Source organism: Mustela nivalis (genome assembly GCF_964662115.1).
Source record: "Mustela nivalis genome assembly, chromosome: 3".
In the NCBI taxonomy this organism is placed as follows: domain Eukaryota; kingdom Metazoa; phylum Chordata; class Mammalia; order Carnivora; family Mustelidae; genus Mustela; species Mustela nivalis.
This window is the reverse complement of record NC_139022.1, coordinates 104,315,280-104,343,099: the sequence shown is the minus strand read 5'-3', so window position 1 is coordinate 104,343,099 and position 27,820 is coordinate 104,315,280. Positions and strand designations below refer to the sequence as shown.

The 27,820-nt window shown below is 53.6% G+C and overlaps 1 protein-coding gene across 8 annotated transcripts in view; it reads right to left on the bottom strand.

Annotated features, from left to right (window-relative positions):
- The window catches only part of NRG2 (neuregulin 2), a 168,045-nt gene that overhangs the window by 31,764 nt on the left and 108,461 nt on the right, over positions 1–27,820 (bottom strand). For 6 of the 8 annotated variants that reach the window (XM_082725441.1, XM_082725448.1, XM_082725442.1 and 3 more), the window contains exon 2: positions 3,353–3,524. In XM_082725441.1, the coding sequence (XP_082581567.1) occupies positions 3,353–3,524 (172 nt within the window). Of the gene's footprint in view, positions 1–3,352; positions 3,525–20,854; positions 21,084–27,820 lie in introns of those variants that run through there. The other 2 variants (XM_082725446.1, XM_082725447.1) reach the window with 1 other exon arrangement.

Genomic DNA, 27,820 nt, shown 5'->3' with positions numbered 1-27,820 from the left:
TCAGCCACAGCTGTCTGACTGCTGTGTCCCTTCAGCCCTCCCCAGCACAAGCCAGTCTCTGTCTCCTTGACCTGCTGGTATCTGTCTCCAACCCTCTTCTGTCAATTCAAGTTTATTCTCCTCATTAAACAGATTCCCGGAGGTCCCTCTGGCTAAAACAGCATCTCCTTCCTGGCTTCAGCCTAATCTGATGCCACAAAGCCTGGCAGTCCCAGGACCAGGCTTCTCTCACTTCTTGGCCAGCAATTCCCTGACACTAGATGAGCTAAGAGCAGGGGACCACCTGAGGGTCACAGGGTCAAGGGAGGGGGACACAGAGCCACCCTTGTCCCCTGCAGCTGAATTCACAGGTGCTCCCCTTATACCACATTCCAGGTAGCAGGAAAGGTGGAGTTAGGCTTGCAGATATCTGGAGGGATAAAGGCTGGAAATGGAAGGAAGGTCTTCCCACCTATGGTGTGTGAGACCGGTGGAAAGTCAGTCCAGGGCTTGGGGAGAGGCCCTCTCCTCTGAGGAGCTGGCAAGGGGTAAGAGTGGACAGAAACCATGGGGCCTCAGTTTGCTGGCTGTAGGCACCTTTGTTTCTTAGCCAGGTGGTGATCTGGCCAGTGCCGGGGGCGGGGCTGGGGCAGACTTGCAGAAGAGATCCTGGGGTCAGAGCTGCAGGGAAGGGGCTCTCTGAGACTCTCAGGCCTGAAGGAGTGGGGGCTGCTACCTTCTCTTGTCACTCCTAGCTCTGGTTGGAAAGCCTGAGGGTCCGGGACTCTCTCCCATCTTCCTGGTGGGACTGATGCCCACTTGCCACACTAACCGAGGCCTGGCCCCGCAACGGCTGCCCCTCCCCAGCTTCCTCAGCCAGGTTCCTGCTGGCAGGGGTGGCATCTGGGCAGCTGCATCCTCTGCCTGTCCGTGCATTTTCCTTGGGGCCTACTTCCCGCTGCCTGCCTGAGGGGCCTGTTCCAGCTTGCCCCTCATAAATAAGGGAACATGTGGTTCTGCAGGGGAGGGCCCCGTGCTTGGGGCTTGGGGCAGCTGGTTCTCTTCTGGCATGGGGTGGCTTGGGCGAGACACCTCAGTGTGGCAGCCCCAGGGAATGGCAGTCCCTGCTGTGGGAGGCGGCCTCGGCAGACCGAGGGCCAGGTCAAGACGGAGCATGGCCGGGCAGATGGAGTGCTAGGATGGCCAGAGAGCAAGCTGTAGCGTGGGTGGAAGGAAAGAGAAGATTCCGCCAGGTGAAGTGTGTGTGTGTGGAGATGGCAGCCCTCTTGGCCGCAGCAAGGGAATCTGAAGTCCTCCATCATGGTTCACTTGTCCACCCTGTCAACTCACAGCTGGGAAACCAGGGGCGGGATAGGAGGATGGAGGAAGTTTCAGAGGTGCAGCAAATGGGACAAGGCCCTAATAGGAAGAGGGTGGTGGGGACACTCCAGGCTCTTAGGGATCCCCAATACCCAGGAGAGAAAGACCTGACCAGGCCCTGTTTCTGGACCAGGTAACCCATTTGTCAGGTGAGACTGAGGCTTAACCATGACAGCAACTGGCTCAAAGTCTAGGTCAACCCAAGGAGGGTGCCCTGTGTAGTCCCAGTGTCACCCTATACCCAGGAGAAGAGAGCTAGTCCTGCAAGAGTTTCATTAATTCAACACTGAATGCAGATGTCTGCCAGGCCGCATAGGGTGGAAGGGTGTGCATGGGCGGCATCCAGCCTCCAAGGCCCTCATGCTCCAGGGACAGACAACCTCCCCTGAAATGCAACGGAACCATGTCCAAGGCACTGTGAGAAGGGACCATAGGAGCTGCCTGGAGGGTTCAGGAAGGTATTCCAGAGAATACATTTAATCTGGGCCTGGAGAGCTTTGCTAGGGCAGCAGGGAGCTGCTAGCATGGGGAACAGCTTGGGCCCAAGTCTGGGATCACGAAAGGAACAGACCAGGGATCAGGAACACTGAGGGGTTGGGGAACAGCATGGCAGTGACTCAGAGGAAGAGGGGATATGCGTCTATGTTAGAAAGATCTCCCCTGCCAGGATCACAGGGATTGGCAGGCCTCTAGAACAGTCAGCAAAACTGGGTAGATAAGGCACTTTTTTTTTTTTTAAGAAAGGGTGGAGGCATCTACCACCTTCTGTATTGTATCTATAAGCTAGACTAGAAGCTCTGTGAGGGAAGGGAGGGACCAAGTTTGGTTTCTGGGGTAAGCCCAGCCCCTGGCAGAAGACCTGGCTTGCAGCTGATGTCCTATATGCACATGTTACGTACAGTGAACTCACAAAGGGACCTGTGGCCCAGGAAGAGTGGGAATGGCCAAGAGTGGGACAGCGGAGGAAAAGCAGCTGGAGTCAGGAGGGCAGATAAGAACATGTGGGGCAGAGGCAGAGGGCAGGGTGTCTTCTGATGGCGGGGATGTCATGGGGGCTGATGCCAGGCTGTAGGCGGTCTGGTTCTGCCATCGCTGAGAGGGGAGACAGGAGGGTGCGGCAGGGCTAGAAAGCATGCCAGGGAGAGGCTAGACTGGGGCATATGGCTCAGAGCTGTCTGGGGACATATCCCTGCCGGGAGCTAGTGCTTAGCTGGCAGCACTAAAGACAATCTTATCAGCTAGAAGAGGGTGAAATTACCCACAAGTGGAGGGGGAGGGAGCAGAGGAGGGAAGCCCCCAAGACAGGAAAGTTCTAGCACTGCTGGAGTGGTGACAAGCACAAGAGTTCCAGAAGAAGGGAGGGGACACAGAGACAGTGGCCCCAGGCCAGTGGCTGCAGAGAGTCCTGGAGGCCCGGGGCTATGAAGCTCTGAGGTTGCCAGGGTCTCTCAAGAGCCACAGCCACGGGCAGCGGAGGGGTGTCATTAGAGGGCAGAGACCAGCAGGGCAGAGAGCCATGGATGACGACAGGGAGGAGTCAGCGGACCCTGTGTAATGGTGGAGGGGAGAAGCAGAAGGGCAGCAACTGGGGGAGGGACAGGCACCGGTGATGGGAGGGAACGCTTTCATAAGGGAAGTGATGAGAGAGAGTTGGTGGTAGAGGAAGGCTGAAGTCCTCTCTCGTGACTTCCCAGATGCATCCTGGAGTCATCTCCCACCAAACATTGTCAAATGGTGGGCATTTAGGCCCAAAGGCAGACCCTTTGAGAAGGTTTAGGGCCAAGAGGGGACTTCCACAGGGAAAGCTGTATTTGATGATCAAATTGCCTTCAACCATCCAGAGACCTTCCCATTAAGCATCTATATTCTGCAGGACACTGGGCCGCCATAACCAAAGGGACCCAGAGCTGCAGGGAGGAATGAGTGTGGTCAGGAAGGGGGACAGGAACTAGCCCCCCTTTTCGGGGAGGAGGGAGAGAGGGGTGTCCCTCACCTGCCATTGCCGTACTTGATGCGAATGTCGCGGCTGCGGTTGAGCTCCTTGCCATCCTTGAACCAGCGGTAGGAGGGCTGAGGGTTGCCCGCTGCGGCCTCGCACTTCAGTGACTGCTTCTCACCCACCTGCCCCGTCTGGCTTTTCATCTTCTTCAGCTTGGGCCGGGTGGCTGTGGGGAACAAGGCAGGAAGGTCAGTATAGAGGTAGGGCGCATTGCCAGGCGTGTGCAGTGGAGGGAGGGCACGGGGTTATTTCTTCTTCAGTCAGCAGTCACAGAGGGTCTGCAATGATGTCAGTGTGGCTATGACCTATGGGGCTTCCTTCATGCCTGGAATGACACTAGGAGCTTTATATACATTAGCTTATGAAAAAAACCCATGGCCTCACTGCAGGGATGAAATCCCTTTACAGATGGGGAAAACTGAGGCTCAGAATGGTGTAGCCACTTTCTCAGGGTGCGCTGGGATTCAAATCCAGGTGCCCTTGACTTTGGGGCTCATGCTCTAACTCCTATCCCAGACGCCCAGGTCTATGTTGGGTCTGGAGGACACAGGAGGACCAAGAGGACAGAATTCCTGCCCCCAGAAAGTTCAGGGTGGCAGGAGAGCTACAATCTGGCACTAACATCATAGCATGCTACACGGAGGCCTGGAGGTGCTGAAACCAAGAGGAGTGACCCCAATGCAGGCTGGGGGAAGAGTGGCCTGAGCTAAGAGTGGAAGAATGTGTAAGGTGCTAGAAGGGATAGGAAGGCAGGTGAGCAGGTGTCTGGGGGAGAAGGCCTGGGGCTCCACTGGGGGGACACCAGCCCAACTAGGGCTTCAGGCCTGCAAATGCCAAGCCGAGAGGCTTCTCCTACTTTTCTTTCTTTCTTTTTTTTTTTTTTTTAAAGATTTTATTTATTTGACAGAGAGAGATCACAAGTAGGCAGAGAGGCAGGCAGAGAGAGGAGGAAGCAGGCTCCCCGCTGAGCAGAGAGCCCGATGCGGGACTCGATCCCAGGACCCTGAGATCATGACCTAAGCTGAAGGCAGTGGCTTAACCCACTGAGCCACCCATGCGCCCCTTCTCCTACTTTTCTTACACAGGATTCTATTTCTACTTGCCCAGGTCTCCCATGCCTCATCTCCTCACTCCCCTCCACACAATAACCTAAAAAAGGGGGGTGGGGGAAGTTCTCTGTTCTCAGGAAGGTAAGGGCCAGCTTGTGTTCTCTGCTGAGGTATATAATAATTTCCACCAGGACAGTCCTTTATAGGTTACACAATGCCTTCTGCATGCTCTCATTCAGTCCCTAAGCTCTGTGAGGCAAGGGTCATTGCAGCCATCAATGGGGAAGATGAGACTCCGAGGTTAAGAAACTTGCCCCGGGTCACACAGCCAGGCAGCCAGGCAGTCACAGAGCTGGGACGGAAGCCCAGGTATCTGCGTTTGCAGCACATCAGGCCCAGAGTGAGCTGTGTCTGCTTTTGCAGCCTGTGTCTCTTTTTGGGGAACAGAGAACATAACTGAAATTCCTCCAATAGCAGAAACCAGGGTCTGTTGGGCCAGGGAGCTGTCTGGGGACCGAATGGTCCCGTCTCGGCCAACTCTGGATGAAGGCAGCCAAGAGGGCCTGGCTTTTGCTAGGGCTCCCACACTGAACCTACCCCTGAACGGCTGCTTGTAAGCAGGCAGGAGATGGGAGTGGGGTGCTCGGGTGGCGAGAGCAGATGAGAAAGGGCTCCAGAAGCTTCAAACATGACATTATACAGTGCTTGTGAAAGGATTTTGTTCATTTTAGAAAACTTAAAAATACAGACAGATAAAACAAAATCATCCACCATCCTGGTACTCAGAAGTAAGGTACATGCACGTACACATGCAGTGTAAATAAAGGGGCTCAGCATCGGTAACATATTTCTTTTGTTTAATGAAAGAAATGTAAGCCTTTGAGCTTGGCATTAACTAGTAATGACAGCATTTCCCAAACCAAATTTTACAGGACGTGAATATCCAGAGAGATGATAATAGACGTTACTTGAGAAAAGGGTTCCATGAGTAAACCAGTTTGGGGAATGGTGGGGAACAGAGTTAAAGACGTATCATTGCTGACTTTGGAATGATTCCCCAAGCAAGCGTTTTAGAACCTTTTTCCTCAAATTTCCACAGGTTTCCTCAGAACCTGTGGTAGCATTTCAAGGAAATAAAGTCACGTGGAATAGCTCTGTAACATAACTTATGGGTGCGAGTACACATAAATACACCTTTCGATAATATCTTCACAGAATTCAAAATTCAAGAAGTAGGTATAAGAAGGGTATAAGGCTTGAGAAACCAGTCTCCTTCTAACTTCTGACCACAGTCACACTGGGGCCTTTGCATCGGTTGCATTTCTATCATTTCAGTAGACCTTCTATGTATATGCATAAGCCCCAAGTGTAAACACACACACACACACACACACACACACACACACACACACACTTTTCTTATTTTTCATGGTTGCATACTATTCCTTTATCAGCCCCAGAATTGGAACCAGTTGACAGAACCAATTCCGATCCTGGCATATTCAGCGTGTTTTCTCCCCACTGCCACCTCATTATAAATGGGCCCAGCCCTGCCCAGCATATATATGCAGCGTGCCTGTCGTGTGCACGCAGGGCTCACCCTTCGCACACATCTGGCGTGTCCTGCCGGATGGGCAGTGTGGCTCTTGACTCAGACCGTCCAGATTCAAATCCAGGCTTCGCTACTCATTAGCTTAGTGTCCTCGGGTCACTGACCTAATCCTTCTGTGCCTCGGTTTCCTCACCTGGGAAATACTGGTGATAATAATAGCTCTTCTCTCACGAAAGGATGGCTGTGAGCAGCGCATGAGACAACGCATGTAAAGTCTGGCTTGCACAGAGCATTTAGCAAAGGTTAGCTATTACTGTTTATTACCATCCACAATAATTTCCTAGGGCACTCTTCCTAAAAGGGGAATGGCTGCATCAAAAGGGCATGCGATCTTCCTCAGCTTTCAACGGTGCCAAATTGCCTTCTGGAAAAGGTTGCACCAGTCTGCACTCCCACCCGTGAATGGCAGTGCCTGTTTTTTCCACACCTTCACTAACATGAGGTGTTATCACATATTTAATCTTCGCCAATTAGCTAGGCAAAAGATAACGTCTCTTTGTTGTTGTAGTTTGTGTTTATTTGATTCCTGGGGAGGCTGACCACTTTTCATAAATGTATTGGCTCATTGTATTTCTTCTATTTGAACTGTCTGTTCATGTCTGTACTGTTTCTCTACTGGGTGCTCATCTTAGTGATCCGTAAGGGGTTTTTTTTTTGTAAATATTAAGGCTATTAACCTTCTGCTCTCTATATTTTCCCCAATTACCTGCTGCTTACAGTTTTCAATGCTGATTTGGGGGTATGTTTTTAGACACCCAGAGGTTTTATGTGTATTAACCTAACTGTGACTGACGTCCTGCGTCAGTATCCTTGCCCCTTACCTACACCACTCTCTCCTTCATCTGCTTGCTCTGGGGTCCCTAGTTACTTCTTATCAATAGTTCTTCCTTTTGTTTGCTTTTTTAAAATTTTATTTATCAGAACAAGAACAAGCACAAGCAGGCAGAGGGAGAAGCAGGCTCCCTGCATAGCAAGGAGCCAAATGTGGGGCTCGATCCCAGGATCTTGAGATCATGACCCGAGCCAAAGGCAGCCGCTTAACTGGCTGAGCCACCCAGGCACCCCTCCTTATCAATAGTTCTTAACCTTAGATGCTACTGAGCACCACAAAGGAAGCTTTAAAAACTTCTGTAGGTGCCTGGATCATCTAGATGTTCTGAAGCAGAACCTGTAAAAAGCGAGTCTGGGTGTGTGAGCTTTAGAAACATATATAACATAAAGGAATGTACACTTCTTGTCAGTATACAGCTGAATGACTGGCTCAATGACCAAGCTAAAAACCTCTTCATGTGTGGCTTTTCTCTAAAGTTGGGTTGACACCTAGTGATCTAACAACCTCTTGGTTAATTGGTGACCTCCAACTAGTCTCCTCCTCATCATGAACTGGGGACAGTGCTCTTCTCAATTTCTAGGGTACCTACCCCCACTGCATGGGGAGTGTTGACCTTTCTTGCAGTTCTGACACAAGGGGGCCTCCTGCCCTCCACCCACCAGGTGGAAGAAATGGTGGTCACTCTACTACCTTGTTTCCTGACATGAGTCCTGGTATGATACTATGCACCGAGCCGGGGGCCACTGCTCATGGTGGCAGTGATGGGGAGGGAGTGCGGACATACAGGCTGATCCCAGACACAGCAGGCATGAGCCCATGTTAGGGGGCCTGAGGAGACGGGGGCTCCAGAGGCATTCCCTGTGACCAAAGGGAAATCCGGGACTGCATTTCAGATCACACTCTGTGTAGGGAGAATTCTGTGTGACCTGATAGCCATTTCTTGATCGTCTCCTCACTCACTTCAGAACAACCCCACCTGATTTACTTGTTCCTCGTTTGTTCATTCATTCAACCTACGGCATGCCGGGCACTGTTGTGGACCCAGAGTATACAGTAGTGAAGAAGACAGATAGGTTCCCTAAGAGCAGGAATCTTGAGTTTTAGTGAGGAGAGACAAGAGCAAATGATCAATAGGGACTATGAGGCAGTAATAAGCAGCTAGATAAAGGCCTCGAGGTGAGAATGAGCTTGGTGAGCTCAAGGGCTAAAAGAGGCTCATGTGGCTGGAAGATTCTAGAAGGCAGTGGGAGTGTGAGGGGAGCCTGGAGGGGTAGGCCCAGTGATAGATGTGGAGCTGTGTGAGCCAGGGCAAGAAATCTGGATGTTTTGCTTCTTTCTTTCTTTCTTTCTTTCTTTCTTTCTTTCTTTCTTTCTTTCTTTCTTTCTTTCTTTCTTTTTCTTCTTCTTCTTTTTCTTCTTTTTTCCACTTATGTGCTTACTAGAAAAGTTTAAATTACATATTTGGGTTGCATTATATTCCTATTCAACAGGACTGGCCTAAAGGATGAAAAAAATAAAAATAACCATACATTTGAATCATGCCATGTTCTTTACAGAGTCTTCTTTTGCATCTATTAACAGTTCCTCTCGCCAGACTCATCTAAGATACTAAAAACCATGCCTCCCGCTCTAACAGTGTCTAGTCTTGGTCCCTGTTCACAGAATTCTAAGTTCACAGCTCTCTGAAAGCCAAACACAGGCTTTTTGAAAGGGAATAGGACTGAGAATAGGCTGTGTGTTTTTGTTGTTGTTTTGGTGGGTTTTTTTGGTTTGTTTTTTGGTTTTTGTTTTGTATCAGGCAAGTCCCTTGAGGGGGAGCGGAAGTGGCTCAGGGGGCAAGAAAGAGAAGACCCTTGAGGTGGCAGTCACAACAATACCCAGAGGACCTCAGCACCCTCACTTCTGGGCCCAGAGCCTCCTTAGGCTTTCTATGTGAAGGGTACAGACAAGCTCCCCAGGATGGCCCGGATTGGTCTGGTAGGTGGGGTGGGAAGACCTCAGAGGCTTGTAAGTCGGGGAATGACCTGACCTTACTCTGTGCATTTTAAGGTCATTCTTACATGCTGAGCCACCATGACTTCTCCCACAGTGGCTCCCAGCCACTGGATCCAGTACCAGCCCCTGGGGACACCCCGGACAGCAGACCTTTGAGGATGTGGAGGTGGTGCTTACAGATCCTAAGATGTGAGCAGTCCAGCTCTTTGACTTCTGCCGGGGCACTCTCTCTGAGCTGGGTCTGGGATTGTCTGGGTCTCTTTGATGGGCCAGGGCTCAGAATGTAATGCTAGTGTGAGGCATGAAGATCACTGTGCCATGTCCCACAAGTGTCTTGGGGCAGAGGTAAAACAAGCAGAGGAACAGGCTTCCTGGGATGGAGAGATTTGTCAAGACAAGAGCTGGATCAAACCTAGTGGGCAGAAGTTCGCCGCAAGTCAGTTGATATGCATTTACTGAGTGCCTACTGTATGCCAGGTTCAGTGCTTTGTCCCAGACAGAAATGATCTGGCCATGTATGATGCAGCCTCTCCCACCCCTCAAGGAGTTTAGTTTGTCCCTCTCTGTTACTGTTTTGTTACATAAGAAATACATTTTTGTTGTAGAAAAATTATACAAGTCAGGAAAAAGCACATTTAAATCCAGTTACCATGGGGGGTGGGGGGTGGGGAAACACTGTCAACATTTTCAAATGTCTCCTGCAAGGCTTTTCTAAAATGTTTTATATCCTACCCTTTAGTAAATATATTGTAAAAACGTTCTCCTGAATCTAGAAATACAAATCTAAATCATTTTAATGTCCATATCCTGTCTCATCATTCCAATGAATTGGTTAGGTCGTCTCTAACATCATCTAATATTAACAAGACTGCAATAAGCTTCTCTACAAATTCAGCTTCATAGCCAAAGTGAAGAGCCCCAGTCTGGAGGGTCTGTATCTCCCCACACAGAGAAGGGACTCACAAAGGCCCCTCAGCACACAGGAGAGAACCCAGGTGCGAGATGTCAAGCAGAAGGAAGAGGAAGATCTGTGCACATGAGAAGGGGGTCCCATGACTGTCACTGATACCCTGCTTGTCTGTGGCTGCTCCTTCCCCGAAGGTGGAAGGGCATGCAGCAAGATGATGGCCTGGGTGGCTGTTGGGCAACCCTCCCTTTACCTCCCCTCAGGTCTCCTCCTCAGACCCAGTCCTTTCTGCTGAGCAATCCCGCTCCCCGAGAGCTCCTCAGCCATCCAGCTCCCTTCATCCAGTGCCCACCTGAGCAGCAGGACTAGGGCTCTCTGGAGGGGGGGTCGTGGGGACCTCTCTTTTGGCAGCTCTATAACACTATGAGGAAGATCTATAAAGGATGACCCAGATTACCACAGAAACTTTCCCTTGGAGATAGGTCCTGTAAACCTTCAGACAGACCTCCACAGTTGTCGCAAGCTGGGCTCCCCATGGGGTGTCCGGTGGCTCCTGCTTCCTTATCCCCTGATGCCAAGCCAGGGCATCTAGGCTGTATCTGTCTGAGAGGGAATCCCCACCAAGCATTCTGCTGAAGATAACAACAGCAAGAACAACCAGGGCTGCTCCTTTCCCACATCCCGGCCCTGAGGCCAGGAGGTACCGCTGCTGCCAGCAGCTTGACCTCATTCCTCTCGGCAGTGGGCGGTGGGCGCGGAGCCTGTTGAGATCTGAGAGCAAGACAGACGCCCAGGACAGAGCCAGGCAGCCCAGCCGGGGAGGACCTGGCCCGGCCTCCCTCCCAGCAACCAGGGGGCAGGGGCAGTGGACTCTTGAAAGGGTTAATGATCCTCCCTTCATGACTAAGGCTGAGCAGTCCCCTTTGCAGGGCAACACCTGGAGACAAGGCGGCCAGCCTGCCTGGCATCAAAGTCTCCCACCAGCATGCTGCTGGCGGGCTCCAGGCTCGCCCCCTCCCCACCCCTCTCCTACCCATAAAGTGACTGCAGCCTATCGGAGGTTAATTACAGACTCCAAGTTCAAATGGGAAAGAAAAGAACAACTGAAAACACAGCTGGTTTAAGTGGGCACAGAGGCCTTCTCTGTGAAACGGGCAGCCAGGTACCCTCCCCGTGGCCTGCAGAAGAGCTATTCAGACTCACGGGGCCAGGCCTCCTAAAGGCCGTTTACACCTTGCCAGGCCTCCTGGCTTTCTCCCCACCCTCCCCAGCCTCATTTCCTCAGCCAACCAGGCCCAGCCTGATGCCTGGGCTTGCCCTGCCCTATTCTCACAATCATCCAACAAATATCCACCTCCAACAATCCTTCTGATGTAGCAGGCCCCCACCTGACATCAGGGATATGGTGCTGAGCAAGGCAACATGGCACCCACCCTTGGCTTGGGCTCTGCCTACCATTCAGGGTTCTGCTGACACTGGCAGGGGACCGAGCCTCACACGGGACCATTTCCCTGCATCGGTGAAAAGCAGCCCAGACCTGTTGGGCTTTTAGCTCTACACCTGGCACCGCAGCTACAAGGTAGAGGACAGAGGCCAGGGCCAGCTGGGGACAGGAGCTAAGAGGGAGGCAGACCCTGCTCCAGGAAGGTGGGTACAGAGGAAGGGGGAGGGAAGGGGGAGAAGGAGAGAGAACTTGGGAGCTCCAATACCCACAGAAACCATTTCTGCCTTAGAGGTTCTCCTGCCCACCCAGAAGCTCCCATCCACTGACACCCAACCCTTATAACAAGCCTGGCCTGACCCTGAGGGCCAATGCTATGGCCACCCCCGCTCCCCGTTGCCGGTGACACTGGCTTCCTTGGGGTCCTGCCAAGGCAGATATGGTCAGCTCCTGGAGTCAGGCCGGTATGTGCCGCAGTTCCTCGCATGGGCTGCAACGCGGGCATGTGAGCAGTAGAGATGGGGGACTGAAGGGATGTCACTGACGTCTGGGGGACACTGCACAGGGTCACAGGGCGGAGGCATCCATTGCGGGGCAGCGTCTGCTACTCAGCACAGACATGAGGTCTCTCTGGGTTCTTCCCAGTCCTTGGGGCACAGGCCCCAGACACCCAGAGCTGGCACATCAACAGAGGAAAGGGTGGCAGCTGGGGACACTGTACCTCAGCTCTTTGTCCCCGTCTCCCGATTTTCTAGCTTCTGCCCTTAGGTGAGTGATTTAGCCTCTCTGGGCCGCAGCTGACTCATCTGTAAACTGCTTCCTGCCCGCTTTAGAAGAAGGGAGGAAGAGAAAGCTCTCTGTGGAGGAGATGGAAGTTTCTTACCATTGTCACCCCTTCCACTGCTGGGAGCAGACGGACGGACAGAGCAGAGACGACATCCCTGGAAGGCCTTTACATGTGCCCAAACTGTTTAATCTCCCCACTGGGGAAGGCTGGGCTCTGGGCCCAAGTGCTGGGCCCAGCCCAGAAGCCGTGGGGTGGGGGGTGGGGGCGCCTGCAGCTGCTCCACGGGGCCGCCCCTTGCTCAGGGAACTCAGGGTGAGAGCCAAGGAGGAGATCCCAGGGCCCCGATCCCCTTCAGGAAGGGCCTGCCCTTCCCACCTCCTCAGCCTGGCTGGAGAAAGTTGTTTCTGAAGCTCTAGGTCACAAGGAAGTGCAGTGGGGGTAGAGAGAGGGGAGGCAGCTCACAGACCAACTTCTCAGACTGGGACACCCGCAAAGTCGCAGGCTGCTTTCAGGGCCGCTTTCTGAGGGCTCTGCCAGTCTCATTGGTAAGAAAAAGCAACATCTTTGTATTAAAGCAAACAGACATAGGATGGGGATTTTTGAAGATGAAATAGAAAGAATTCTAAGAAACACTGGCTTTCAGGGGAAAGGTCCTGGTAGGCATGATCCAAGAAAGGCACAGATGGGCCCATGTGCTCGGCAAAGGCAGATACCACAGTGGGTGCAGGCCGGGGGGTTACCAAGGCCCAGCCGCCTCCCTTGCAAGTCCATCCACATGCCTAGAGAGCCTGTGATAGGCACTCTGGGGTCTTGGAGGGCTGAGATGCAGGCCCTGTGGTCCAGGCTTATGAGAGAGGAGGGTTTGGAAGGGACTCACCCCAAAATGAACAACTCTCTGGATAGTCACTGGCTCAAACAGAGCATGTGGGAAACAAGTTTCCCATCTCTCCCAGGACCACTCTTTCTCCTAGGTCTCCTCTTCTAGTCATCTGTGACAACTTGTCATCTGTAACAACTGTGTTTCTCTTGACTTTCCCCACAGGCTAAGACCATTCGCCGTCCACCAAGCCTCTTATCCTCCTCACCCTTCCTCATCCACCTGGTCCTGCTTCAGCTCCCACCAGCCCCAGTACCAATCTACTAAGAGTGGACATAGTCACCTCTATGGTGGGCCTCTTTACCATTCCAAAACCTGCCTTGGCTCCATGATGTCTGTAGAAGAAAGGCCATCTGCCTGCCCTCCCTTTGGGGGAAGCTTGCTGGGTCAGCGAATGGGCCCCCTTCCCATACACACCTGTCTGCTTTTCCTTCACCACTTCTCTTCAGGAATGGTATATTCCAGGCAAACCAAATCACTGGCCGCTCCCCAATATGCCTATTCTCTGCTCCGCATGCCTCCGCGCCCTCTGCTGCTCCCCCACCATCCCATACCCCCGCCACAAGCACAGCTGAGAGTGTCAGACACACAGCCATGGGGTTACACTGGTCTCGGTTACATCCTGGCTCTGCCCAGTGTCTTGTGTAGCTAGTAAAGTGACTCAGCCTCTCCGAGCCTTTATTTCCTTGTCTATGAAAAAGGTACCCTCCCGCCTACCTCTTGGGACTGCGGCTGGAAAGAAATGGGGTTAAAGTCTGTCAAGAAGTGTACAGCACAGTACTGGGAATAGAGAGCTCCCTAACTGGCTGCTCTTCTTAATCTAGAAGCCTAAGGCTCTCCCCGGGAGCCACTGTCCTCCTCTAAACCACCCAGCCAGGAGTAATCTCCACCTCATGCAGGCTCCCCCAGCATCTCCTACCCTGTTGGAGACTCGCTCTATCCCTGGCATCTGGCACCAAGCAAGTGCTCGCGGGCCGAATGAGTGAATGAATGACGTAGGGCCTACTGTGACTGCTGGTGATTCACAGTGGCCCTGAACGAGGCTGCTGCAAGCACTCAGGGGGAGAATGGGGTCCCTCTGTAGCCCATCTCAGAGCCCTTTCCCACCCAACACTGCTCCCTGACTCTGCCCTCTCCTTCCCCCTCAGCCCAGACAAGTGTCTGCCCCAGGATAGCAGAGCAGGTGATAAGGTGGGGACTACACCAAGGACTATGCTTGCTCGGCCCACCAGGCTGCCCAACCACTGAGGGGCCCCTGGCCACAGGTGGGAGGCTGCCCTCAAATAAGAGAGGGGCCAGAGGGGTCTCCTTGTACAGGAGTGAAAGGGCTCGGGAATGTTCTCCTTCATTCCTGCACTCGAGTATGAACTGGACACTTGGCATATGTCCTGTGCTGAGGGTTGAGGGTCAAGCTGACGTGGTCTTGGCCCTGGGGGAGAGTCCGCTGACTTGGCCCATGCAGCGGACACAGAGTCCGCTGACTTGGATGGGCACTGTGACGGGGAGGTGCTGGGGGCAAACAGAGAGGCTGGCCGTCTCCCTCCCTCCTCATCTTGGGGCAGGATGTGTTCTGTGGAGAAAGCAAAGCTGAAGGATGACAGGAGTTAGGCCGAAGAAGGGAAACGGTGCTCCAGGCAAAGGGAATGAAAGGTTCAAGGGACTGGGGCAGGAGACCACAGCACACTCCAGGAACTATGAGAAATTCTTTCTGACTGGAAAGGTGAGCATGGAGACATGAGGCCACAGCGGGCCAGGGAGAGGGTGGCACCTCACAAAGCTGTTGCTCTCCCTCTTGGCCTGAAGCCACCAAACTCTTCGCCTCATTGGGGTGCAGACTTCTCTCTTGGGGCCTCATTTTTCCCCATTTGTACAGTGAAGGGACTGCACCATGAGCTCAGATCCAACCTCACCTGACTGCCCCAGAAGCTGCAGATAAGACTATTTCAGATAAGTCTAAACTCCCCAGCCTGACCTTCAGCAAACCCACTGCTGGGCCCGCCTGGTCTCTCCCTCCCATACACCATGTAGGGTGGCATATCCTCAGGACTCTATGTTATTTCCCAGTATCCTCTGTTCTGCACATTTGTTCAAGGGGTTTCCTTAGCCCAAAGGCCCAGCTCTTCAGAGCCTTCCTCCTTTTTATCTTTCAAAGTCTACTGAAACCCCACCTCCTCCAGGAAGCTTCCCAGATTGTTCTGATGGGAATGAGTCTCTCATCTCTATTCTGTGTCAGTCCTGGCCAGGGGCATTCTTGCAACAGTAGTTAGGTCTGTCCACACCTACCTTGGCCCACAAGGTGGTGGGTGACCAATTTCCCAAGGATAGCCTATAGCCCCCAAGCATGAAGCCTGGCATTGATACATTGGTTCAACACCCGTGGGCCTAACAGTTTCCCTCCGGGGTGGCTCTGCTCCAGGAGGCTAGCCACCCAGCTCCATCCGTGGTTCCCATACTTTAGCATCATCACAGTCAACTAGAGGATTTGCTAAAATACACATACTGGCCCCCCAACCCTGCAGTTTCTGTTTCGGTAGGCCAGAGGTGGGACCCCAGAATTTGCATTTCTAGCAAGTTCCCAGTTTATGCCTTAAATCAGGCTCCTGCTGAGCTAAACATTGACCTTTGGCACAAGGGACTCAATAGAACCAGAAAACTACCCAGACTTGTGACAGATCTAGCTAGACTCTTTCAGGGCTGTCCCCCTATGTTGGTGCTCCACGGTTCCTGTTCATACCTTACCATCACAGTCCCACTGTGAGCTCACGTCGAGAACAGGGCCTCAACCCGCTCATCTATGATCCCCCTAAACCCTGCCCAAGAGCCCAAGAAGTTCATACCCAACCAGCTGATGTGAGGGGAAGGACCTGCTCCTATAAGTGAACAAACAGGGCATTCTATGCCCCTCACTGGTATTTCTGGAGGGACACAAACTGTTAGAGCCCAGGGACAAGTGACATGTGCATGGTGAGGCAGGACAGGGAGCAGACCTGGACCTGGTGACCCTGCCACTAATTCATGGCCATATCCCAGGCAAGTCATGAACTCTTCTGCCTTAGTTTTCTCATTGGTAAAATGGGGACGATAAAATAATACCTAGACTTCATAGAAGCAGTCCTGGCACATGGTATGTGCTCAGTGCATCAAGGCTGCTCCTCCTTTCCCCCCAGTGCAGGTTGGCCATGGACATGATTCCCCCCACCCCTTGGAAAGCCCTGTCTCACCCTGCTGAATTCCTCCTCCCATCCACACTCTGCTCAAATGGCACCTCTTTTGGGAAGCCCTCTCTACACCCTTCCAGGAGGGCCATTTATTCTCCCCATCACACACTGAACATTTTTCTGGCTTAACACGTGGTTCTGATCGCAGGTGTTTGTGTCAAGAGCCGTCTGAGCTTGCTGAGGGCAGAGACCAAGATTCGTTCACAGAGTAGGAGCTAGGTGGAAGTTTGCGGAACTGAATTTATAAAACGAAGTGAATGTACATGCACTTTGTAGAGTTACCGCGGGGCCGGGACCTGGAAGTCCTGGTAAATGCTTATGCCCAGGTAGGGTTGGAGGAAGACAGGTATATACTGTACTTGACTCTCCTAAGTTATTATTTTTTTTAAGAAACTGCATTTTTTAAAAGATTATTTGTCAGAGAGACCGAGAGCATGAGGGGAGGGAGGCAGCAGAGGGAGACAGAAGTAGTCTTCTGCTGAGCAGGGAGTCCAATGGGGGACTCCATCCCAGGACTCTGGGATCACAACCTGAGCTGAAGACAGATGCTTAACCAACTGAGCCACCCAGGCACCCCTGACTCTGATAAATGACTCTTACAAATGGTGGGCAACAGGCTCAGAAATGGTGGGAAAACACAATGGGAATATGATTCTGATGGGCTCCAGGTCTCAAGTTTTGGCAATGTTTTGCCAGCTTCTTAAAAAAATAAAATAAAATAAACAACCCTCTCTCTTCTCTGCCAGCGGTCCTTTCAGGCAAGCCTTGTGGGCTGGAGAGAAGAGGAAGGCAGACAGGTGGGTGGGGTGCATCAGGCATGGGTATCCACACTGGGAAGCTCACCTCCAGCCTGGGCTGGGGCTCGCCCATGTGGGGCCAGTCCTTCCTCCCGCACACATTTCATTCTGGCACCACTCCAGGTCAGGGCTGTCCTGACTTGGCCCTGCAGCTCTTGCCCCGAGGGCAGAGGGCAGTAGCTGGGGTCCCTTGGGGATTCCTGCCAATATCTTCGTCCAAGGACCTCTGCTGCCCACGAAGCTGCAGCTGCTTCCTCCAGCAGCCAGCTAATGGAGTCCACACAGGTCAGAAGGGACTAGCTCCTCCTTCTCAAAGGGAGAACATCCATTGTGTGTGCAGTCTGAAGCCCTCAGTCTGATTTTACTTTCCCAGACCTAGTGGCCACCCAGCTCCCCCACCCCAGGTGACTCACTGCCCTCCTCCAACCTCGGTGCTGCCAGTATCTCTGTCCCCTCGTCCCCCCCTGCTGAGTTCCTGAGACCTGGGCTGAGGGCTGATGAGTCCTGGTCTGTAAACTGCTTTGAGCTGTCAGGATGAAAGAGCGCTGGCGAGTACAAAGTCACTCTCTGCTTGTTGTTATTGATCCTAACGAACTCCCCGGTGCCAGGAAGCCACAGCCAGAATGTGAGGCAAACACTGAGCCCCAGAGTGGCAGGAGGACCGCTCTATGTGCCTGGCCAGCAGGGTCAGCCTGGGGCTGAGGCCAGAGGTGGAGACGGCCAGACCGACCATGAGATGCGGCACATCACCACCTGTGGGCATGTCACCACCTCTGACCTGACCCTTGACAGCCTAAAGAGTAGCCTGCTCTAGAACTCTGGGTGCTGTTTTTTTTGCCACAGGCAGGAGATGAGAAAGATGAGAAAGACCTTGCAAGGATTTCTTCATGCCCATTCAAATGAGATGTCCGGAGTTCTCAGCTGGTGATGCTAATTCACCTTCATATTCCAGGACACCCAGACCAAAGTGTGGCCCCTGGCCTCTTGTGAGCAGATATGATTTCCCAATTCACGGGGAGCTCAATGGAGGGGACATTTCCATCCATCCCTGACTGGCCTTTTAGGGGAAACCCAGAAAAGGCCGGTGACTTGGAGTCTAATCCCCAAGCCCTTCTTCAAAACCAGATAGCATTTTCAGGGCTGATCAGTTTCTCTGGGGGCTGGCTCCTCTTCCACCTCAATCTTGCAGCTCTCCTCCCTTGGGCTTCTCAGAGGTACAGGGCTTGAGGCCTGAGGCTCTGGTCTCGCCATGGAGAGAAAGCACAAGTTGAGAGCAGAGCCCATTTCCAGGGGCCCAGATGGAGGGCAGCCAGTGCCTGGGGTCACACAGAGGTAGAGCAGGGGGCAGACCCCAGGTACAAGAGTTTATGACCCATCCCCCAATACTGCTGCCAGGGCACGGGTCATGCCAGCAGCCCCCTCCTCAATCCCCAAGGGCAAAAGGAAATGGGGGGAACTGCCCCAGGTGAGGAATACCAGGTTCAGCCCTACTAACTCTCACTGAGTCACACCTGCAGCTCAGCAGGCACTCCTGCATTGAGGGAGAAGAAAAGTCTACCCCCACCCCCCATGCTGGCCTATGTGTGTGTGTGTCTGGGGGACTCCTGCTGTTTGCCAAGAAGGAGATGGAGGCTGCTGATTGGTTGGGGGGGGAGGGGGGGGAGCCAATTAATTAACATCACCTCCTCTTTCTTCCTTTCTCCCTCCCACTTTCCAGATCCCACCTCAACCCCACCCTGCCATCTAAGCTGAAGATTTTAGTGGATAACTTGCTCACACTGTCCATGTCTGCACCTCCTAGACTTTCAACCAACTGTGGCCCCACCCTGGCTACCCAGTGCCCATGTCCTCCACTACTGGCATGCTCTGACCATGTGCTAAGAGAGCCCTGCAGCCTCAGGTGGGCCTGGAGGGGAACTGTGAGGGTGACTTCCAGTTCTACAGGCCACTGTTGACTTAAGCACTGATTCTACTGGGTTTGAAATCAGACCCCCTAGACACATCATGGACTTAAGACTGTTGTTTCTCACCGACATGGTACTTTCTCTTGATACCTTGTTTTGGAGCATGACCCTACCCCATAGCTTCCCCCTTCCAAAGTGTCCCAGGTCTCCAAAGTCCCTCTAGCCCAGGCCTTGGTTCTGTTTGGTATCTGCTCACCAGCCAGCTCCATGAAGGAAGGCATTCTGAAGAGCAGGCTTCCCACTGGGAAGCGGGGAATAACATGAAGCAGAGAAGAAAAAAGCAGGAAAGATTATAGTGAGACATCAAGAAGGACTTTCTCACAGGGGCAGAAGGTTCTGGAAGAGATCACTGAGAGGTCTGTGGAACCTCCTACTCATAGTCCACTCTCCCACTGCCCTAATGTGTACTCTACCCTTGGTAGTAGGAGTTTCATTTCCCTGGCACTACTACTCACCCATTGAAGCCCATCAAGTGGCTTCCTTGACATTGGGAAGGTGTCCTTAACCAGTCAGCCTTCTGAGCTGCCCATGATAGGATGTGCTTGGGGTTGGCGGGGTGTAGGTGGGTGGGTGGGAGAAAAATGGGTGGCTCACTGAGTCACATCCATAAATTTTGACCCTGAAAATAGGCACCCTGACTTTCTTCAGATCTCAGATTGGGAGCTAATCCCACATTACACGTGCCCAGCTTAAACTGACCTACACACTACTTAGGACACACACCAGCAGTGTCCATTTCCTTACGGTGGACTCCTAGACACAGCTGCCTAGTGGAGATGGGTAGAAAGCCATTCTTTCTTTCTTCCTTTCTTTTTAAAGATTTATGCATTTGAGGAAGAGAGAAAGTGTGAGTGTGGGAGGTGGTTGGGCAGAGGGAGGGGGGGAGAGAATCCCAAGCAGACTCCCCACTGAACATGGACCCTGATGCAGAGCCCTGATTCCACAACCCCAAGACTATGACCTGAGCCAAAATCAAGAGTAGGAGCCCTAACTGAGACACCCAGGTGCCCTAAGGGGTGTTCTTTATAAAGAAAACACAGCCCTGGCCTTTACATTTCGCTAGCTCCTAATTAACTACCAGGCTGAAGGCAAAGTTTGACTCCTGGGCTCTCCTTAACAAAGAGACCTCAGAGACTTTCTTGCCACAGCTCCTGCCGCATTATATAGAAGTTCAGAAAAGATTTGGCCATATCCTCAACCACCACTGAAGCCTCCCAACTCCCAGACCAGTGCCTTCTGTGGGATCTTTCCTCCTTTACCCTGTAGCTGCTCTGGGAGGGCATTAATGTGAGTGTCAGCACAGGGCTCTTTGCTCACCCAGAATACCTTCTCCACTTCCTCCCTGGGGACAGAACCCCTAGGCATGAGAGAGTACTCCTGAAGACCAGAGAGAGACAAATGCCTGGTCCCTGGTCCAGTTCTGGGAGCAATGTCAGCCACAAAGCCCTGGCTCCCTACTTCCTACAGCTCCCCAGCTGAACAGGGCATCCCCTCTGAGTCTCCAGAGCTGGCAGGCGCTGCTGCCGTTGCTCCAATGGCTGAGGAGAACTCACGGAGGTGTGGCACATGGGTGGGAGTGCTCCCAGAGCATACTCAGAGGTCGGAGAGGCAGTGACAGCTCCCTCAACGCTCGGAGCCATGCCAGGCCAGGCCCCTTGTCTACTGGTCCGCTTTCCTATCCGTGCCCCCCGGCTCCATCCTGCCGCTCACTCAGGGCTCCGCATCTGCAGGCAGTCCCCGGAGGGGGGGGGGCAGCCCCTCTCCGCCGCCCCTTGGTCCGGACGCAGCGGCCAGGGGACAGGCGCGCACAGCCACCCCCAGACCCCGGGCGCGCAATCCCATGCCCACCTGGCCGCGGAGTCCTGCTCGCCCGCAAGCACTCACGCTCCTTCGGTGCCTGTCACCTGGGCGGCGCTCGCACAGCTCCAGACTCGCCAGCGAGGAGCTGAGGGCGGGTGAGCGAGTGGCAGGTTTCTCCCAGTGAAACGGGCTTTCTGGGAGCATCGAGGTGCCCTACCTTTCTCCCCGGGTTCAGGCTCTTGCTCCCGCTCCCGCTTCTTCCCTTCTCGGTGCTTCTTGCCGCGGCCTCGGCCCCTCCTCCTGGACTCCGACATTCTGCCTGGGGTCCCAAGCGGTGGGACTCGAGGCTAGGACGGCCTCGGCTCTCCGCTGGCGCGCTGCGCCCCCGCTGCCTGCAGCCCCAGTGCCCGAGCGCGGAGCCTTTCTTATAGGGCGGTCACACCCTCCGGGGGAGGGGAGCAGCCAGCCTTAACTCTTCCCCTCCCGCGCCCGCCGTCCGCGGCCCCCCCTCCAATCGTGCGGGCTACAGGGGGCGGCGGACAGCGGGGTCTGGACCCTGGACCGCCTCCTCGGGTCGCCGAGCGAGGTAGGATCGGTGTCCAAACAGAGCGCCTCAGACCTCGCCACCGAGGACCGGAATCAGCTGGGGCGGCGGGGGTGCCGAGCCAAGATTGGTGAGGAGGGAGTAGAGATCTCCTAGTAAGGGCCAGGCTAAGGACAGCATGGGGCTGGGAAGACCGCCAGAGTAGGGGCCAGGGAGGGGCCAAAATGAAGCCCACTGGCCACCCGGGTAAGGTAGTACCCGCTCTTGATTCTTGCAGTCTTTCTCCCCGGCCTTGAGCTCCGCCCCCCCAGCCCCCGATCTAGTGTCCTGTAGGCAGTTTGCCTGTGCCTCCTCATCCCTGAAGCTCTGGCCTCAACCCCATGGGATACCACCATCTGGGGGAGTAATTTTTATGCGCGGCTGCGGGAGTCTGCGTCCCTGAGCCCCTCCCAGCCAAGGCGGGCTGCAGCCTGAAGCAACCTGGGCGCCCCAGGTGGCGGGTAGCCCCCCTCCCACACACACACTGACAGCCCAGGCAGCCAGCACTAGCTGGCTCCTCTCTTCCAGGCCTGTAGAGGTGAGTTCAGACCCCAAGAGCCCTCCACCCCCCAACCCTCCACCTCCCACAAGCCACTGGGCAAGAGCTGCCAGAAAGGACAGCGTCCTGGCTCCAGCCTGGGTGTGGTGCTGAAAGGGTTACACAGCAAAGGCTCTCCCTCTTCTGGCTCCCAGAAAGCCTGAGCCTGCGGTTTGCCTGCCTCTCTCTGCCTGAGGTGTCCCCTTACAGCCATCCCAACTGGAATCCCAGTCAAAGATCATCTCAGCCACTCCTCTGCCTCATCGGGACAGGGTCTCAAAGCTTCTCTGGAGTGTCCTCCTTAGGAGAGCCTGGAGCAAGCTAGGGCTCTGGGTCAAGGCCAAGGACTGGTGGGTGGGTGGGGGGGTTTCCAAGGCTGGGAGGGGGTTGCTGGCCAGACCTTTAGGCCAAGCTGAGGATAAGCTAGTGGACAGAGAAACGGAGAAGATCGAGGCAATGGAGGCAATGGCCCTGCAGAGGGCTGATCTCTGATGCTCTTGGGGCCTTGAGCTTGTCCCACTGGGGCCAGTTGCGGAGAGACCAAGTAGAAGAGCAATCCCCTCTCCCAAGGTAGCACTCATCTTGATTCCTTTTAGTATGGCTCCCTGTGAGGTGGGCGGTGAGGGGTCCTGGGCAGAGTCCAAACCCAGGTTTTATTCCTGCTCCAAACCTTTGTTTATTCAGCTTCTAAAATGGCACTCCTATCCACCCCTCCCCAGCCAAGCGCCACCGCCTCAGTTCGCTCCCTCTTCTTGTCCTACACACTTTGATCTCCTTGCTTGAAGTCTTGCCTCCTCCAGGCCTTCAGACAGAGCTTTCCAAAACCCAAGCCAGATCACTCACTACTACCTGCAGGTTCAACCCAAGCTCCTTACGGTGCTGGTAGTCCTACTGCACTGGGCCCCAGCTCACAGCCTTGAGCCCCAAATGCTATGCCCCAGCCACATTTACCTACAAGGCCTACACACTACCCAGTCTCCTCTCTTACCTTTGCACGTACTAATCTCTCTGCCCAGGATGGCCTTCCCCCTTTTTGGTCTGGCCAACCTCTCTATTCATTTATTTAGCAGATATGCAATAAGGCTTACTATGTTTCAGGCACAGTGCTGGGGATTGGCAGTGAGCAAGACAGACCTGGGCTGGCTGACACACAGGTTCCGGTCTTGGTAGGGGAAAGACCAACAACTAATGACATAAGCAGCAAATTAATTAAACTTTGTGTTAAATATTATGGGGACATATGCAACAAACATATCTCGATATTGACATACGGGTCCTACAGAGGAAACGGGGCAGTGAGAGAAGGCTTCCCTTAGGAAGCATTTAAATTGGGAATCGAAGAATGATGACGAGTTGGCTGGACTCAGGGGAAGAGCCTTCCTGGTCAAAGCAACACCACATCCAGGGCGGTGGGGTGGGAAGGAGCATTCTTGCTGTTGTAACACGAAAAGGTAGTTAGTGTGCTGAGGGGTGTTTGTGTTGGGGAGGGGGGCGTGTGGCACACACACAGCGAAAGGAACCTGGAGAGGAGGCAAGCAGTGGTTAGGTCAAACAAGACAGTGTAGGCTCATTAAAAACAACAACAACAACAACAAAACCAAACCCTGGACATGCAATGGGCTTTATCCTAAGAGGAATGTTCTGCTACCACAAGCTTTTAGCAGGGTGGGAGAGGTCAATGATCAGCTTTTCTGTTTCCTTAGTAATGTTCGAGTGTCTTTGCAAGAACACATCACTTTGCATTGGTCTTTATGACCTCTGTCTCTCCCACCGGAGTCAGGCCCCTTTAGGGCTGGGAGCCCAGCGCCTGGCACCTGGTAGGAGGGCATTACGTCCCTGGGGGACAGATGAGTGACCCATCCTGCTAGCGAAGAATGGCCAAGGGTGACAGCAAGACAAAATGGCCCAAGTGAAAGGCACAGGCCAGAGGGAGATAACTTCTCCTGCGTAGAGCTTTCCTGGCTGTCCAAGACAGCTCATGGCTTTGTATCCGTGCATGCTGAGAGTCAGAAAAGCCGTGGTAATTTGGGACGCCTGGGTGGCACAGTCGGTTAAGTGTCTTCAGCTTGGGTCGTGATCTCAGGGTTGTGAGACCCAGACTTGAGATGCCTCTGCACACAGCACCGAGTCTGCTTGAGATTCTCTGTCTCCCTCTGCCCCTCCTACTCTTGTTCTCTATCTCTCTCTCACGGAAATAAATAAATATTTAAAAAAAGAAAAAGAAAAAGAAAAGAAAAGACCATGGTACTTCAAAGGGAGCACAAGCACCGTCCATGGGCTAGGATGTCCAGATTCTGTGCTGCGGGAGGGCGTGTGACTTGAGGAAGGTCTTTCAGCAGGGGAGGATTTCAAGTAGACGATACTGGCAGAGCCTCCGAGGGTGCGTTCCCTGGGCACAGGCTCAGGAGACCATGTGCAGAGCATGTTTATGTTAGGAAATGACGGGAGCTGCTGCTGCCGAACACAGCAAACACTTTCTGGACACTTGGTGTCCACCAGAGCTCAGGGCAGAGTGCTAAGCATGTTATACACACCTCTCTTGTATTCCCAACACCCCTGTGAGGTAGATTCACTTCTCTCCCAGTTTTCTGAAGAGGAAACCAAGACTAGGGCTGACAAGATAATTCATTCAGAGTCTCCTACCACGGGAAAGCTGCTGAGTAAGACTCGCCCCACAGTAGTCACCTCCCTGGGGCCCGTGTCTTGGTCATTACCCTGTCCGGCTTGTGCAGAGGCAGAGATCTGCTCACTCTGCCTGCCAGGCTGATGCTTTTGGACTATTAGGAGATCCTGGTACTTCACTGATGATTTTTTTTTTTGAGCCAGGAAGGGGTGTGTGCGTTAGACAAATGAATCTGACTGGTGTGTGCAGGATGGATGGAAAGGGGAAAGAGACTGGGGAGGCAAGGGAGCCAGTTAAGCAGCTCAACCATTCAAACCTTCTGGAGAGCCTACTATGTACCAGGCCATGACCCTCATGAGGGGCAGTCAGGTGAGGAGGACCCGAAGCACGGCGTAAGGGAGTGAGAACAGCAGTAGTAAGAGCAGCTAACATTACATGCTTAGCATATACTTCTTCGTGATAGCACTATGATGGGAGTCTACGGGTATCCCCATTTTGCAGATAAGAAAACAGGTACAGATCACTTAAGTAGTTTTTATCTGTCCAGATTGAACGAGTAAGCGGCAGGGCGCAATTAGGAACCTATGCATTTATGTCCCTAGAGCCCATTCCCCTAAGCACAGGTCCGTGGTTTTGCTCAACAGGTTGAGGAGAGGGGCAGAGAGTAGAAAAAGGGCTCCTCAGGGCCAGCCACTGGCCTCAGGACCCACACAGTCCCGACAGGCCGAGGCTCAGTGCCAAGGTCACAGGCAGGTGGAGGGCGCCACACTGTACTACGATGCATGCGTGCCCCTGCAGAAGAGGCAGCTAGGGGGAAGGATGACAGCAGGCACCCAGAGCGCCCCCCAGCCTGGACGGGGGCTCATGCCAGGAGCCTGAAAATGACCCAGAGAGAACCCCTTCCTCCTCCCACAGGTTGTGCAGTGCTCTGCACAGTGTTCTATGGGAGGGAGCTGAAGCCTGGATGGGCCCAGAGACCACAGTGCCCAGAGAAGAACCCTCTCCCTGACCCTGGTTTCACAATGAGACACTAATAGTAACATAACAAGTTAATTCAATTCCTGTAAGGAGCAAAAACACAATGTTTAACTGGCTTACAAACTTTTTTCTTTTCTAACGTTTTCCCCTCTACTTTGAGGCTGTGCCATGGGCAAACTTTGAAGTTTAGGAAAGTTTAGACTTGTTTGAGTCATGTGCAAAAATGCCTTTGAGTGAAAAGAGGAAAAAAAAAAAAAAACCAAACACCCTACATTACCCTTACCCCCACCTAAGACTCTGGGGCTCCAAGAGGATTACCTGTACGTTTTCCTGAAAAGGGGTCTTGGAACCAAGCTGGGCTTTGCCCCTTCCCTTTGGACCCATTGCTCAGGTGGGAATCCTCCAGAAGCAAATCAGTAACCCCAGGTTGGAGAGACCTCAAAGCAGTCCTTTAAAGACCAGCCCCTGCCCCAGGGAGTCATCCCTGAGCGATCCCAGAGCCACAGCATGTTGGTCCTGGGGGTTAAAAACCCTTGGAGATGAGGCCACCCTCACCGCAGCCAACCCCCGCCCCCCCACTCCGACCCCGTGTCTCCAAGTCACGAGGCTCCTGAGGCTCCTCTCTGTCACTCCCCACCCAGTGAGGCTGCCAGAGGAGGAAATAGATCAATATGCCACTCCCTGTAGGACCAGAGAAATGCCTGCTCCCTGGGGGATTATGCAAGGCCTGGGAAGGCCATTACTGCCAGTGACTAGGATGTCACAGTCCCCTGGCTGGAGCCCCACATGCCCCAGGGAGCAAGCGAGGGCCAGTCCCTACTCACCAGGCCTGGAGTGCCTCTTGCAGAAGCTGCGCCCTGGCCCTAGCTTCAGCATTCCTGTAACTTCAGCAACCCCTGATGGATTTCTTCTCCTTCCCACAAGTTCGCTCGTGCCTCCCTCTCCCTCCCACAGCCTGAGAACACGGCAACCAAAAAGAAGGGGGCTGCAAGGTCTGGACAAGAAGGGCTGGGTTAGATGCTAGGACATCAGTTTTGCCCCTGAAATTAGGTTAACCTGAACAGATCACTTTCTATACCAGGGACTCAAGCTACACAATGAGAAATGTCCCTAGATCCCTCCGTCCAGCAGCCCAGGAAGGCCATAAGAATCAAGGTGACTGAAGGAGTAATGGGCTCGAGATCCTTGGAGAAGAGCTCTTGATTGCTGGGCATGAATGCCTCTGGAGCTGAAACACAGACCTGGACAGTCCCCTCAGAATTGTGCCTACCTGCTCAGCACACACACTTATACTCACACCTTAGCATGTGAACTTCACTGAGCTTTGGTCTGGTAGGGAGCGTGAAATCATCAACTCACTCAGGCTCCAAACCAGTCCTTCCTCGACTGTGACATTCTGAACAAGACTTGATTTTTTCCTTCAAAAAAAGGGGGGAGAAGGGGTGCCTCACAGGACTTTCCCACTAAGTGGATGAAGTAGGCATATCTGGTCTTCTAAAAATGCCAAGGCTGGGTCTTGGGCAGCTCCCGATGCTCCGAGGCCATGCCAGCAGTGCTAAGTAAGGTGATGAGCCACACCTTCCTGCCTTGCTCTTTTGACCCCGACCCCTTTCCTTTTGCTCCCAGGGGACACAGATCAGCTGGTCCTGAGCTGGAGCTGGGCGCAGACTGCGGGGAGGAGGGGGCATGCATTCCCACTGTTTAGGAGGCTTCCCATGCCTCACCCACCCAACCCCGAGCCCACAAAGGAATCCACACTCCCCACTTGGGAGTTTAGTGTCTTTCCTTCGTTTTGGACCCTCTTAGGAGAGCAAAGGAGGTGGAAGGGAAGGGGCTAGCCCAACCCAGATGAGCCCTGGGAGGGACCGGGAAAGAGAAGAAAGCATTGGCCAAAGAGGGTGGGGAGCCTCCCTTGGCTCCAGGGGCCGGGAGAAGAAAGCCCAGGCAGCAATGGGAGAGCAAAGGAGGGGAGAGGTGAGGCGACAGGCAGGCCTGGGCAGGGCTGGAAGCAGGAGAGGGAGAGGAAGTGAGAAAGTAGAGCAGCCCAGTGATGAGGGAGGGGTAGGAGGTGGGAATGCGATTGATGGAGAAGACAAAGGAGGGAAGCCGAAGAGAGGCAGGAGGGAGGCAGGCTGGGCACTGCTGCCAGTGTCCCCAGGGACCTGCTGGGTGCTCTTGGGCAAGTCCCTTTCCCTCTCTGGCCTGACTCCGCCTCTGGAAAATTTAAGGTTGGACTAGATGGACTAGTCAATCTAGATCTAGTTGGACTAGATTATCTCCAGAGCTGCCTGGAGGCAGCGCTCAGAACTGAGGCACCTGAGGGTTCCAAGCTCGCCAGCAAGAGGAGAGACGGCTGTGGGAGTAGGTGAGGGATTGGTCCCCAGTCCCACAGATGAGGAAGAGAGATTCTGGGTTCCTAGACCCTTCTCCCAGCCCTGTGCTCTCCCTCAGCCTTTCCCTG